Source organism: Balaenoptera ricei, chromosome 8 (assembly GCF_028023285.1).
Source record: "Balaenoptera ricei isolate mBalRic1 chromosome 8, mBalRic1.hap2, whole genome shotgun sequence".
Classification (NCBI taxonomy): domain Eukaryota; kingdom Metazoa; phylum Chordata; class Mammalia; order Artiodactyla; family Balaenopteridae; genus Balaenoptera; species Balaenoptera ricei.
The window spans coordinates 14,573,218-14,588,628 of NC_082646.1; the positions used below are offsets into that span (position 1 = coordinate 14,573,218).

Sequence of the window (15,411 nt, forward strand, 5' to 3'; positions counted from 1 at the left end):
TTCCAGTCTTGCTTGTGATACAAACTGGGTGACCTTGAACAAGCTAAGCCTCACTTTTCTCACCTGTTTTAATGGGGAACGATAAAGCTTCAAAGGATATTGTGAGGATTACACGGAGCAATTGCAGGTGAGAGCCCTTTAAACTCTGAAAGTACTATACAAAATAGTAAATGCACCTGGCAGTTCCTCAAAAAGTTAAAAATAGAATTACCATATGATCCAGCAATTACCACTCCCCAGAGAGTTGAAAGCAGGGTCTCGAAGAGATACTTGTACACCCATGTTCATGGCAGCATTATTCACAATCACCAAAAGGTGGAAGCAACCCAAGTGTCCACTGACAAATGAATAAACAAAATGTGGTCTATACATACAATGGATATTATTCAGCTATGAAAAGGAATACAATTCTGACACGTTACAACATGGATGAACGTTGAAGACACTATGCTAAGTGAAAGAAGCCAGACACAAAAGGACAAATATAGTATGATTCCACTTAAGTGAAGTACCCAAAAGAGGCAAATTCATAGAGACAGAAAAGTAAATTAGTGGTTACCAGGAGCTGGGGAATAGGGAGTTATTGTTTAATGGGTACAGAGTTTCTGTTTGGATGATGAAAAGTTCTGGAAATGGATAGTGGTGATGGTTGCACAAAACTGCGAATGTACTAAATGCCACTGAAGAGTACACTTAAATACAGTTAAAATGGTAAATTTTATATCATGTATATGTTAACATATTTTAAAGAGTAAATGCCTTGGGCCCCCACGCCTAACCTGCTGCCTGGCACACAGCAGGTGCTCAACATTCATTTTGTAACTGAGAAGATACCTCACTCCAGCCCTATTCAATTCTATGACGACTTTATGCAGATTGACATAAGGAATAAACCAATTTCTGCTTAGTGACAAAGCCGTGGGGTGGGGGGGACAGATGAGGATGAAGGAGGAAGATACACGAGATACAGCTGACATTAAATATTTATTGAAAATAATGTCTGAGTAATCACAATGTGCCCAGTGTGAGGAAAATTCCCACAGAGTGGTGGGGTGGCTGGCTTCAGCTGGGGCTTCCCACGAGGCAGGCTTGCCCAGGCAACTAGGGGTTGGAAGGGCAGGCAGCTTTCAGCTTGGAGGTGGGGAGTAACCCGGGCCGGCACCAAAGGGTCTCAGTCTGGCTTTTACTCCCAGCATCCATGCTCCCCCATCCCAGGGGGTAAACTGAGTCGGAAAGAGGCAGGCTGCCTTGGCCCCAGGTGACTGGCCCAGGAGACACGGGGCGCCCTTGGCCCGAGCAGGGCGGTCTCTTGGCACATGTATGACACACGCCTGTGTGCGACCGCAGGCTAGGAGCCGGTGGGTGGCGGGGACCCCTCGCCTCTCAGCGAACCCCGGTCCGGGGCGTACGGCCCGGGCCCCCGCCCCTGTGCCTGGGCTTGTGGGGCTGGGGGCCGTGTGGGCTCGGGGCTCGCGCGGCGCTCGCCGGCCGGGGTGCCGCGGGGGGGGGGGCGGGGGGGCGGGGAGAGCGGCGCCTAGCCCAGCCCCGTGGATGACAGGAGCCAGGGAGCCGAGGAGGGAGGAGCCGCCGCCGCCGCCGCCGCCGCCGAGCGCTGGGCTGAGGAGCAGAGAGAGCGGGGCGCGGAGTGCGGGCGGCTGGGAGCGCGCTGAGCGGGGGAGAGGCGCTGCCGCACGGCCGGCCACAGGACCACCTCCCCGGAGAATAGGGCCTCTTTATGGCATGTGGCTGGTAACTTTCCTCCTGCTCCTGGACTCTTTACACAAAGGTGAGACCCGCGCGGGCGGCAGGGCGGCGGAGGCGGCGGGGCCGCGGTGCGCGAGGCTGGCGGCGAGGCGGAGTGCCCGGCGGGCTCCAGGTGCCCGGGGCGGGGGCTGGGGGGGGGGGACGGACCCCGGCGCAGGGCCCCGGATGGGGCGCAGCGGGGGAGGGGCAGGCACCCGGGGAGCGGCCAGGTGAGAGTCCGCCCTGGAGCGCCCCGCCAGCCACCCGCGCCTGCCTTTTTGGGGCGCGCCCGGCGGGGAGGTGGTGAGACAGCCCCTCATCTCCCCGCTCGTTGCCGGGCTGCCGCTCTGCCCGGACCCCTCCCCCAGCCCCTTGCCCGCTGCCTGCGGCTGGGTGGCGCTGGGACCCCGGGGTGCCCTCCGAGTCGAGGGTTCCTTAGGCCATGACTGTTCACCTGGGAGTCCTGGCGGAACCGGGCCGCGGCTTACTCCCACTCTGCCACTGCGCGCCCCTCCGCCGCCCCGGACCCCCTGCACCGCACCGCGCTTATCCGCGCCCTGGCTGGATGCAGGGCGGGGAGAGCCGGGGGTCCCGAGACCTGGGGTCTCTATGATAGCAAGTTTGTTCCCCAAACCTAGAGGTCGCCTTCGTCCAGCCCCACCTCACCCCCTGCCCCGGGCACTAGCCCCGGCTTGGCTGAGCCGCCTGGCCACCTCGGGCAGCGCGCCCCAAGGTGCGAGAGTCTACGCTTCGGTTCCTGGTCAGCGGACATGGGGACGAGTCTTGGGTTGGGGGGGGCGTGTCGCTTTCCCCGGAGAGAAGGCGTTGCTAAGGGTGGGTCCAGGTGTCCGGCATGTCCAGACCTGCTGCTGGGGCGCTGCGCACCTGATCCTCGAGGTAGCCGGGATTGGGGGTTGGAAGCGGTCAGACATTTCCAACCAGAGTCACCTGGGCACCGAGTCGGGATCAGGCAGTCCCCGGCTATCGGGCTTCCAGGCGATCGCAGAGGACGTGCCCCCGGGCGCACAGATGGCGGGAGATGAGGCGGCCGAACTCGGCGCCCTTGCGCTGAGGAGCACACACGCTCTTACGAGCTCAGCTTTACCTGTGCAGCCCTCTAACTTTTCTCCTTCGCGCCCTGGGGGACGGCCTCTACCCCCTTTGCCCAGACGGCTGCCCTGGCCCAGCTGCAACTCTTGACCCCTAGGCGATGGGGGAAGGGCAATCCAGCAGAGGGTTGGCGCTCCCGGACGGGTCCGGTCCTTCCTTGCCGACGCCCCAGGGGTCTGGAGTCTGCAACCTGCCGGAGCTGACTGCAGTATCTTGTGGCTTTGGGGGAGGAGGGTGACCCTATTTTATTTGTAAGTACCGCCCGGTCAAAGCCAGACTGAAGGCCAAGATGCTGCTGAGGTGCGGGGCGAGGGCTGGCCCCTGAATCGTGGACAAAGTAGTTGAGTTTCTCTGACCCAACGGGGTCCACGGGGTGACACACCAAGGCTGGTCTAGGTTGATTAACCCCCTGACCCTTCACAGCACCCTCTCATACCCCGTCCGCGGAGCAAGAAGCCTGCCTCCTGTTCACCCGGGCCCCCCACCCACAGTCTCCCTCTCCCCAGGCTCTTCCTGCTTCCCTCCGCCCTGCAGGCTGGCTCGGCTCGCAGCTTTAATTACATTAATATTAAAAATACATAAGGTGAGGAGCGGCAGCTTTCTCTCTGGCTAGTTCCCTCTCCACCCGCCACCCCTTTCCATTTTGTCGGGCAAGGAAACACAGGCTGGAGCTGCTGCCACACTTCTGCCCAGCTTTGTCCACACACACCTCCCACCCCCTTTCTGGAGACCTCTTCCAGAGCAGCCCATTCCCCAGGAGTCGAGGCCCCCTAGCAAATACCTGATGGACTCTCCCCTCCCCCTTCCAGAAGCCGGGCATTAATAAATGAAGCCCAAGCTATTTGATAGGGAAGGGGCAGATGGGGGTGGGGGTGGAGAAAGACCCAGAAGACGGCAGGACGGCCCGAGGGGCAAAATCCTCTCCAACGGGAGAAGCAAGTAGCTCTGGCCTTGGGCCTGTGGGGAGCTGGAGGTGCCAGGTGAGGCGGCACCTAAGTGGCCTTTGGGTCTGCAGAGCTCCCGCGCCCCTGCCATTCAGAGGCTCCAGCATCTGCGCTGGGCGCCAGGGCGACTTGCCAGACAGGCCTTTCTTTTCCTTCGTGCCTTAATTGGGTCTTAGGTGCCAGGCTGGTCCCCGGGGCCTGTTCTGCTTGGGGTGGCGTGGTGGTGGCGGAGGCGGCTGGGGGAAGATGTTGATGTGGTGAGAGCAGCGAAGATGGGGTTTGGTATATTTTTCTCTCCCGTTGCCAGTCACCCCCGCGGCACCAAGGAAAATGTAAATGTGAATGTTCGAGCCTGTTACAGAAAACAATATCCTCTTGCAATAATTTGTACGTCCATCTGTGAGGAGCGGGAGGAGGCAGAGAGAGAGAGAGGAGAAAACAAGATGAGATGGAGCGTCCTCTGGATGGAATTAAGCAGTTATTGAATGTGTTTTAAGCGTCTGTTATTTCCATTCCTCTCGAAATACCTTTTTTTTGATGAAGCCTGAGCTCAGACTGATTCCCCAGAACTAAATTGGGGAGGTGTTTTAATAATCGGTTATCGAGTCTTCAATAACTGCCTTATTATTGCCAAAACAAATCCAGGTTCGGGCAGCCAGATGAACCCCAGCGAGGCTCTCTCCGTTGTTACATCCAGCGTGCCAGCATCTGTGTTGCCTACATTTGCATTTTTACTGTGTAAAAGAGCAAGCTTCCCCGGCACTAAAATTCCTGTTTTCTAAAAGCCAAAATAATGGGGTGCATTGATTTTTTCATTCCCCACCCCCAACCTCTCGGATGGGGACTCATGGTTCTTCTCTCTAGAGAAGACCAAATTAAAAGCCTTCGTCAAGCCATTAAGAAAATCTCTTAACACTCTGTTCAGAGTCTAATTAAAAGGGGGGTGGGCACTCAGGGAATGTGTTTTTAAAATCTCGAAATGGCAAACACAACTTAGGGGAAGGAGGTGAAAGACCAGTGAGCACTGAGGAGGGGGTAGGTAGGCAGAGAGGCCCTGGGTGCTAGGATAACATGGGGGAGAATGGGATTGCCTTGATGCCTGACAAACCTTTCAGATGCATCGTATTTCTGGGCATCAAAGTCAGCTGCCTTGAATATATTTCTGCAGCAGACTGGGGAGCTCAATTAGAAACAAAAAGCAAGTAAGCAGTTGACCCAAAGGCAGCGCTTAAGTTGAGCAGATCCCAGGAGACTGGCTGAAGAGGCTTTATTTTTCTCAGATTGAGGAATCGAGAGAAGGTGGGCAAGCAAATGGCAGGGGTGGAGGGTGGGGTTGGCCCAGCGATGCTTGCGCGCCCCCCCACCCCCGAGACACAAGGTGGTTGTCTGCGCCTCGCGGGCTGTTGGCTTTTGTCAGAGGGGTGCAGACCTCCGGTCCCCCTTACCTTCTCCGGGTCTTCAGAAATTCCACCCTGTGACTTGCTTGGTCCCCTGCTCAGCTTGGTGAAGGACGATTTTATTTGTGGATTAGTTGAAGGGAGGGTGGATGTTCAGAGAGCTTTTTTTGGGGGTGTGGGTACCAAGCTGGGAGATTCTTCCCTCCCACGTGATCTTGGAGGACGTGTTTCTTGGGGGCATTGGAAGCAGTCAAGAGGAAACGCCCCCAGCTTCCGAAGTGCTTTCTCAGCCCCTAGCTCAGTAGATTCTAACCAGCACCCAGGTGCATGAATGGGGTGAGCCACAGGCAGCAGACATGACAGGGTGCCAGGAACCCAAGGGCAGGCCCTGGATTTGCATATAATTTGCATACAGATTTGCATGCTCACCTAGCCGGGCCAAGAGCCCTCCTCACCCTCTGTGAGTAGCAGCGTCTTGGTCTCAGCCTCAGTTGCAGCCAGGCAGTGGCTTTTCCTTCTGTGGAATGGGGGTGGGGCAAGAGTGGGGAGAAGGATGATGATTTGGGTAGTGCTTCTCCCTTGCCTCTGAGTTTTAGGCCTACAGGGGCTCGGCACTGAGTTCTTCTTCTGGCAAGGCAGCCCCCGAGCTTGCAACTAGGGTGGAATGGGTGACCAGTGGCAGAGACACCCGAAGGCGGACCAAACTTTGGGTGTGGGTTGTCCCTCTTGTGCTGCAGGAAGAAGAGAGGGGCACACCTGCTATGGGGATCCAGGGCCAACATTTGCCTTCTGGTGAGTGCACCCCCAGAATGGAGGAGGCTTAGGGCTGTGGTCAGTGGGTGGAGAGGCAGCAGCTGATGGGAAGAGGGTATCAAGTGAGGCAAAATGCCCTTTCACTCCGCTGGTTTGTCAGTGTCCAGCTTGGGAGGGGGTTGTGGCCTCTGAGGGGAAGAGCCCCCAGCTGCTTCTTCTACCATTGTTAAGGCGCCTTCTGTCACATGCAGTGGTTGGGGGCATGGTGAAAGGCAGGCGCTGTGGTCAGAAGGATGGGTGTATAAAGAGTTGGGGGTAATGCTGGAAGAGCACACAGTTCAGGGCAGCTGGAGTGCTCCTTCCCAGAGAGCCAGCTGGGATGCCCACAGTGGGGAGGTGGCTTCGGGAATGATTCTGTCTGCATTTCCGGGGCCCTGGACAAATCCCACCCTGGCAGGTGCAGCTCCAAGGCCTCCCAGAGCGTTTTTCTGCACATCTAATGATCTGGGAGGGCCCTGGTCCACCAGAGCCCACAGAGGTTTCTGAAGGAGGTGGGGTGGAGCCCTAAGGTGTTGGGTAGAGCCTCAGGGGATGGCTGGAGGGAGAGAGGGAGAGGGCCAGTGGGCAGAGCTTCAAGCCCCCCTCCCCCAGTTCTTCCAACCAGAGCATTTTATATATTAGAACTGTGAAGGAAAATAAAAAAGATTGCAACTCGATGGTGCAGCGGATATTCTGAGTCAAGGCAAACCCTTCATTCGCATCCTGGCTCTGCACTTAGTATGTGACCTTGGACCTCTCTGAAACTCACTTTCTCCAGCTATGAAATGGGATTAAAGGAGATAATGCATATGAAGTACCTAGAATATAACTCGTTTTCAATAAACCTTAGACCTCTTCTTTTTTCTGCACTACTCCCAGCTTCCCCCCACCCCCAAAGTAGAGCATCCGCTTCTGTCCCGAACGGTTGTACTAATGAGCCACAGTTTTGGCCAAGCCAACTGACTTAGACTTTGTAGCAGTAAGAGAGGCTGAATGGTGGCCAGGGCAGGGGACACCACAGCTTCCTTCTACCACCTATCAGCTGGGTAGCCTGCAGGACCCATCTGCAGCCAGATAGCTGAGGCCATGCGGCCACCTGGGTGTCCCTGGGGTGGGGTGGGATGGGAGCATCCAACACTCTCCCTTTCCCCAGCCACAGCTGGTGGCAGCTGCAGAAAAGGTGAGGGCACAGGTTTGCTCCAGATTTGGATTTGAGGGTGAGGCAAAGGCCAGTCTCATACCTACCAAAGGAAGGCTGGGCTTGGTTGATAAATCTCTACCATGACTGGACACAGTAAGAACTAGCCTGATTTAATGCCATAAACCTATGTACGTGGACTGCACAGGGTGAGCCCCCATACCTTGTAGCTGGATGGATTTCTGTCTTTCCCTGCTAGGATGAACTTTGCTGTTTTTCAGGTAGTTTCATGTATAGAGAACACCCTTGACAGCCCGTGACCTTGGGGATCCCTGGACCACTCCTCCCTCCATAACCCAGTCAGCCATATGACCCAGGGAAGCAGCATATGACCCAGAGGTCAGGTGCTGCTCATGGCAGGTTGTGGCCTGTGGGTCCCATGAGTGGCAGGGTGCGGGGCTGTGACACAACAGCCTGTGTGCCCTGTTTAACAGCTGTTTGTCCTGTGCTGCTTTAGCATGAATAGCATTAGCCTTGGGCACCACCCCTGCCATCCAACTGCTATCCCCTCATCCATTCAGCCACCCCCTGCCCCACTTCCCCATGCTCTTTCTCTACACGCTGCTTGTACTGACAGTTTCCAAGGTCACCGTTTTCATTAAGAACAGTTATTCAAAGGCAAGTTGCATCTCCATTAAACTCCGTGTGTGTGTGTGTGTGTGTGTGTGTATATATGTGTGTGTGTGTGTGTGAAGAAGCATTGTCCATAGACATAGAAAACAAAGCTCAGCTGTCTAATATAGGCACGTTACCTAATAGTTCATGTGCCTCTATTTCCCAATCTGTAAAATGGGCAAAATAACCCCTGTCCTGGCTGTCCCCCAGAGCGATTGCTATTGAATATGCACAAAAAGGGTGAAGGCCATACAATGGTATAGCGTGTGACAACGCTTTGTAAACTGAAGAGGGCAACATATAAACACACACATGTAAAAACCACAGCAAATCAGTTTTAGCCTTATAAATGCTCTGCTGAAATGTGAGGTATAATTACTGTCATCTCATCATACAGGAACAACGAAGGTCTCACAGCTGTGTGTGGCTGTCTCCCCCCTCCCTGGGCCTCACACATATGGAGAATTTTCCTAGCCTTTGCTTTTCATCAACATGGGGAACAGCTGATGAGACAAAGCCAGGCTGCCAACCATCTTCATGGAGTAGACTTGGCAGATTCCCTGTGGCCCCAGTGCCTGGGGGGAGTGGGAGGAGCTTACCTCTGCTCCCTTCCCAGGTCCTTAGATGTGAGTTTAGTCCATAATCCTCTGGACACGCCCCTGAGGGTGTTCTCCCTGCTGGGACTCCACAATCTTTTTGTGGGAAGGGGAGTAGGCACAGGGTACCACCTTGGGTCACCTTGTTTGAGGTCACAGCAATTACTGGAATCCAGGCCCTAAGAACCCAGCTGACTCAGGGTCATGGACACCCTGTATCTAGAGTGGCCTCCCAGAGCCATGGGGGAGAAGGTGGGTGGGGGACCTGCTCTGAGGGTGTGACATCCATGGGTCAAAATCTTCCAGCTTGGAAGGCACCTTCAGGGACATGGAATCCGTCCCCTAATCAGCTGCCTGATCCCCTCTGCACTGTCTCACCAGCGTTGTTCTTCCTCTGCTCCAGCACTTCCAGCCACTGGAAACTCCTTCCTTTCAAGGAGACCATTCCTGGCCAGACAGCTCTGACTATTACAGCTCTCACCCTTACAGTCAGCCACTTTCCTGGTCCTGTACCTTCTACTCGCTGGCTCTGCTGCTACCTTTTAGGCCACATAAATCCAGCTGAAACCCTCTTCTACTTGACAACACTTTGACTACTTGTAGACAGATGAACTGCCCATCTGAGCCCTCTTCTCTGGGCAGCCAGCAGCCCTGGTCCCTCTAATGCTCCCTCCCATGACATCATTTCCTTTCTCCATGATGCCCTCCGTGCCTGGGTTGCTGGGATCTGAAAGTGGAGCGGCCAGAATTGCAAGAGCAGTGGAGACGGGGGTCTGGTCCCAGCCAGGACACTGGCCAGCTGTGCACCTGGGGCAAATGACTCTCCAGGCCTCGCTCTCCCCATCTGTAAATGGAGGAGATTGAACAAAATAATCTCTTAAGTCCCTCCAGTGTGAACAATCTAAATCTAGGAATCTCTGGGGACAACTGTGCTGTCTGAGCCGACTCCCAGGAAAGACCTTTCTGGCCATAAGGGGCGTTCCTTTGACAGGCCCTGTCTAGAAGGGGCTGGAAGATTAAAGGGTCTGTTTGACTGTCAGCTGTTGCTCATAACTTCTCCTGGAGCTGATGGTGAGGGGCCTTGTAGGTTGAAGGATGACTGATCTTTACTGGATCTCAGAGGTTTCTGGTTGCTGCTTACAGGAACTATGTTTGTGCTAAGAATCTTAAGAAAAAAGAAAAAAAAACCCGTTTCTGATGGACAGAGGTGACTACTTGGACACTGGAGCAGTGCTTCTCATTGGGGTGGTACTGTTTCCTTAGGGCTGTTTGGAAACTGGGGGGATACTTTTTGGTTATTTTAGTCACTAGAGTAAGGAGGATATAGTGGAGGGCAGGGAGGGATGATTAGGGATGAAATGTCTGATGCCTGGGGCAGTCCCAAATAATTCAGAATTGTCATTCCCCAAATGGCTCTCCTCCATCAGAAACCCACCTTAGACATAGGATGATCACATCTTGGAGACATTCTGAGGATAGAATGTAGTGCACCCGTTGAGAAACACAGCCGGAGTAAGGGAGGCCTGGGTTTGAAGTGCTGCTCTGTCAGCCCTGGCTGTGCCACCTAGGAAATTACTTGATCTCTTGAAGATCCTGTTTTCTTATCTGTAAAATGGGGTCTTGGGCAGTAGCTACATTAGAGGGTGCTCGTAAGGATTAAATGCACTATAATGTAAGGAGAGGGCTTCTCACAGTGCCTGGCGCACAATTAGTGCTGAAAAGAAGTGGTGGCCATGATGATGGTGAGGCTAGAGGTAAAGCAAGTGTGCCAGGTTTGGGGACAGAAGGTCTGGGACTTGGTCCCAGCTGCACAACCAGTTCTGGTTGCCTGTAAATGCTCAGATGCTGTCTGGGGAGACTGGCCCTTCCCCTCCTCAGAATCTAGACTCCGATTGTCTCCAAGGTGTGAACACACCATAACGGGGTTTTCTGATGGAGGGGCCAGACCCCGTCTCCCTGGTCCTCACCTGAGTTTTGGATGGACATGGTGGTTGACCTGAGACCCCACTGGTTGATCCTCTCTGAACCCGGTTTTTCCAACTATGGAATAAGAACAGAGTGAAGACAAATAATACATCTCTTTTATGAAAACCTTTGTGTGGAGATGCAGCGGGGTAATCAACCTTGCAAATTAATCTAAGAAACCTCACATCTGCATTAAAACAACCACAGCTCTGTGTGAGGCCCGGGAGCCGTGTAGCTGTGGCAATGCTCTGTTTATTGATCACACCATTATTATTTCATTAACTTGATCACCAAATTAAGTTACTTAATGAGGTGCTGAGGTTCTGTCAGCCAAGCCCATGAGAATGGTCTGTCGTTGGGAGAGTGGATTGAAGTCCAGTATGGCAAATCTTTTTCCTATGGAGCATTGCTCTGAGTGTAGACAGAGGACCACCTGCCTCAGAAATAGAGTTCCCTGGCCCTATGACAGACTCAGTGAATCTGGTATCTAAGGACATGCATGTTTAACAGGCTCTCCAGGTGGTTCTTATGCATAGTAATGTTTGAGAACTACTGTCTGAAGTTGTCACCATCATCATCGGGAGAGGTATTTGTTGTGAGATAGACTTCCTGCCTACCTGCTATCATGATAATATTTATAACAACAGCAATGAATACTTAGGTGGTTACCTCTACCACTTATATATACCGGAAACTGTCATACATGTTAACTCATCCAATCTAACAACCCTTGAAGTAGATATAGTCACCCCCATTTTATAGATGAGGAAACCAAGGTGTAGAGAGGCGAGGTAATCTTGCCTGCAGTTACCCTGCTTGTAAGGGGCAGAGCAAGGATTCAAACCTGGGGAGCCTGGCACCAGGGTCTGGGCGTTTAACCACTGTGCTAAGTGCCTAGTGCTGTGCTAGGCCCAGGGGACAGAGTGGTGACCAAGACGGGGGGCTCATAGGCCTGCAGGGGACCCCTGCCCGTTCCTCCTCCCCCCTGCTACCATCCAGCCACGCTCCCTGTGCCCAGGGCTGGTTACCCCTTGCAGGCTCTTGCCCATCTCTCGGGCGGGTGCAGGAGGCAGGGACTCCAGCACTGGCAGATGCTCCTAGATGAAAGATCCAGTGAATGAGACTAAATATTGTAAAGGAAGAGAAGAAGTGACTCATTTCTCCCTGTGGAGGTGGTGAGGCGTTAACATTTCAGTCCCCTCAGGTTGTCATTTATGATGATTGGAGATGATGACATGGGGATAATTCAAAGTGCACCTGGGTGGAAGCCTCAGTTGGCCAGACACCTCCATCCCAACCCAGGCAGGTGGGGTGGGGGGCCCCTGGGTGTCGAGTGCGTGGGTGTCGAGTTTCCTTTGCCAAACTAAGCCCGATGGCCAGACAGCGCAGGGCAGACAGACAAGTTGATGCGATGGATATTTAGGTTTCAGGGGTGACCCTGGGGCAGCCCAAATGCCTGGGGGCGATTTCTGGTTTAAAAATATTGCTGTGCTATTTCTACGCTTCTAATCTCCCAGCCATTTGGAGCCTGTTTTATGAAACACGGCATCGGGGTGGTGCTCAGTGTTAACCGGCGGAGAAGATTAAATGGGTTTAAGTCTGGGCGTCTGTCACATCACAACCAAGCTCATAACTTCCATTTTCTATTAAAAATCCATTTCCCCTTTGACCAGAAGAAGCTTTGCTGTTGATCTGATCTCTCTCTATTTATGAAGTGTTTCTCCCTCCTCTCCTTCTCTCTGTAAATCTGCCTGGTTCTGTCTGCAGAGGGAAGAAAAGGCTGGGGGATGGCTGAGATTTAGGGAAAAGTCGGGAAAGTCGGAGTTTCCTGTCCAAAGATTTGCTTTCCAAACTTGGACTGGCTTCCAGAGAAGAAATGAAAGAAAATCCTCATAAGGCCCCAAACTTTTTGAACTCTTCGGCGTTGTGTTGGGAAAAACTCGGGCTTGGGAGGCAGGCAGACTTTGACTGAATGTTGGCCTGGTGGCCTCCTGGCTGTATGATCTTGGAGGATCTCCCCCCAGGAGGCTCTTTGTCCTCACCTGTAAGATGAGACTCACAGAGCCCACCTCGTGCCTCTGCGTGAGGATTATGTGAGGAAATGCCCTTGTAGCACACAGTAGGCACTCAATCAGTTAGTCTCCTTTCTTTTGAGAACTCTGTACCATCAGCCAGGCCACTACGCCTCCAGGGGAGTAGGTGTACAGCCAAAATGAAATTAGAGAAAGGGCCATAAACCCTTCTGCGAACTCTGCCCTGGGCGGTGGGTTAGCCCTCTTCTGCCCCCATCTCCTTTGCAAGCTCCTGGATGGTGGGGGGCCGTTTTCCCTGGCCTTTGATTCTTTCCACCACACCTGGGTCCTACTGAGCTTGTGGCTTGTGCTGGGTAAAGATCTCCTGAAGGAACAAGTCTTTCCTGGCCTCGGGTCAGGAAGGACCTGGGAGAGGAGGGCATTCAAGGGTACAGGAGTCACCCTCGGATGCAGGACTGCAAGGGGGGGGGGGCTGGGCCCTGGCCACCCTTTGCAGTAACTTTCGCCTCCCTGGTCCCCTCGGGGAATCACTGGGATGCGAATAACAATCCCATCCCTCCTAGTCCTGCATCCTCATTATGGGGAACCAAGTACTTTCACATTCTGTTTTACCTGCTCAGCAGCCCTGGGGGACAGGTAAGGTGGTGCAGTCCCCCCTTTCGTGAATGAGGACACTGAGGCTCAGAAAGGCTAAGTGGGTTGCCTGAGGTCACACAGCAGGTCAGGAATGAGCCCCAGGAGGGAAGGTAGTACTGTCTGTCAGATTTGTCCCAGGTCTCTGACTATTGTCCCATGCTTCTGTGCTCCTCAGAGCTGGCTGAGGCTTTGTCACTGCTCTGAAGATTCAAATAGGAGCCTGAGGAGGGAAAGCTGCCACCATTGAAGCCTCTCCAGACTCCGTGAGGTGGGGGTGAGGCCCCCAGACCCCTGCTACTCCCCCTTCCGTGGCTGGTGACTGATCGTACCCATTGCTACTGCAGCCACTCACTGGTGCCCTGTGCCAACCTTCACCTTAGCACATGGCAGAGATTTCAGGGGATTAGTGCCTCAGTTTCCCCTTTATGGATTTGCTCACTCCTTTCTCTTGGCAGGTGGGGTGAGGCTGAATTAATATTTATTTAAAGGCTTCTGCATTCCAGGCTGACATGTGCCTTGTGATGGTAAAATATGAGCCCAAGTAAGTGCAAAATGCTATTGTTTCACACCTGAGGGTGATGTTTCATAATGGCAATGCACTGTCAGAGCGATAAGCTGAAATGAATGGTTTGTCTAATCCTCCCCAGCTCCCCCAGACCCACAAGACAGCAGCTCACATACCACGGTGGGAGAAATATGAGGCTACTCACCTTTTGCTATAAATCCGCTGTTTCTTCAGCCCTGACAGGTGGCTGGACGATCCCGGTCAATTCATCAATTACATCTACCCATTTGTAGTTGCTGAGAACCCCGTGTCCTCGGCTCTGGCAGGATCGGAGACCCAGAGAGCAGGAAGGCTGTTGCTACTGTGGCTGATGGTCCTTCCAGGAGCCCGGAGCCAAGAGAAGCCTGGTCCCCAGGGGTTGTCTCTGCAGGGAGGGTGGGATGCATTTCCAGCCAGGAGAGAAGACCAGGAATGTGTATTGAGAGTGGGTTTGGGATGGAAGAAAGGATGGGGAGGGATACCCAGCCTGGAAAACCAGATTTTGTGGTTTGATTCCTTTTGTCTTCGGTGTGGTTCATACAAAAGGGCAGTTTCGCCCCCAGGCTCTGAAGGCAGGCAAAGCTGGGTTCTGGCCCAGCTCTAATACTTTCACTGTGGGTTACTTTGAGTAAATTAGTTAACTTTTCAGAGCCTTGATTTCCTTATCTGTACAATGGGACGATAATAATAACATCCCCTAGAGAGTCATGAGATTAAGTGAGAGAACACCTGTAACAGGTCTAGCACCCAGCCTGGCCTGTAGTTAGTGAAATCCATGGTGGCTAGCGGTAGTTTTTTTTTTTTTTTAAACATCTTTATTGGAGTATAATTGCTTTACAGTGGTGTGTTAGTTTCTGCTTTATAACAAAGTGAATCAGCTATACATATATCCCCATATCCCCTGGCTAGTAGTATTGCTGCTAGTCTTATCATCACTGAGGGCTACTTCATACTGATCCTTAAATATTTTCTTACCCTGCCCCTTGAATCAGACAATTCCTGAGTTCCTCTCTGTCAGGGATCTTTCTCAGCTTCCTAAGTCCATTTGTCAGGCATAATGTCTACATTATGCCTCTTTCTGTTCCTTGATGGATTTTGGCTTCCAAAATCCATAAAACTGCCACGGTGAGGGTGTCTGATTAACTAGGTTGTCTCAGGAAGTACCCAGAACCCCGGAGTGATGTTCCTGCGCCCACAGGCTAAGCGTTGTCTGAAACGTTGAGTCCGACACGGGCCCCTCCCAGGGGGTGTGCACGTGCGTGCACGTGGATATATTAATCCTGTTCTTGGCCAGCTGAAAAGGGAAGTTGGAGGCCAGGTGGTGTTTGAGGGAGGTTTAAGCCCCCTCTTTATTACTGCAGTGGTTACAATCATTTAAGGGTTAAGAGATCAGTCTCCGGGCTCAGATTGCCTGAGTCCTGAGTCCCAGAGCCCTCACTTACTGGTCATGTGGTCTTGGGAAAGTCTCTTTGATCTCTCAGTGCGTTAGTTTCCTCATCTGTGAACTGGAATAAGAATGGTACCTCCCTCACAAGGTTGTTGGGAGGATTAAAAGAAGTCATACGAGTAAAGTGCTTACAACAGAGCCTGGCATGTAGAAGATGCTTAACGAATAATTGTTGACTGAATGTCAATAAAGAAGTCTTTCAGAAGATGAGCAGGCTCCTGGGAACCTGGGGAGTGTGGATCCGAAGAGAAACTTCCTAAGCCTCAGTTTGCTTACTTGCAGAATGGCATGATTTCATGACCTTGGGGAATACTCTAGTCCCTGTGAGTTGGGCAGGCTTCCAAGGGTCCCCACTGGGGTCCCCTCTTCCACAGAGCAGACTTCTCCACCA

The 15,411-nt window shown here is 53.1% G+C and overlaps 1 protein-coding gene across 1 annotated transcript in view; it reads left to right on the forward strand.

The window, feature by feature from the left end:
• The first annotated feature begins 1,631 nt into the window (after positions 1-1,631).
• Positions 1,632-15,411, forward strand: part of DSCAML1 (DS cell adhesion molecule like 1) — a 348,912-nt gene continuing 335,132 nt past the window's right edge. The window contains exon 1 of the mRNA XM_059929303.1: positions 1,632-1,786. Within this exon, the coding sequence (XP_059785286.1) occupies positions 1,741-1,786 (46 nt within the window). The 5' untranslated portion in view covers positions 1,632-1,740. The remainder of the gene's footprint in view (positions 1,787-15,411) is intronic.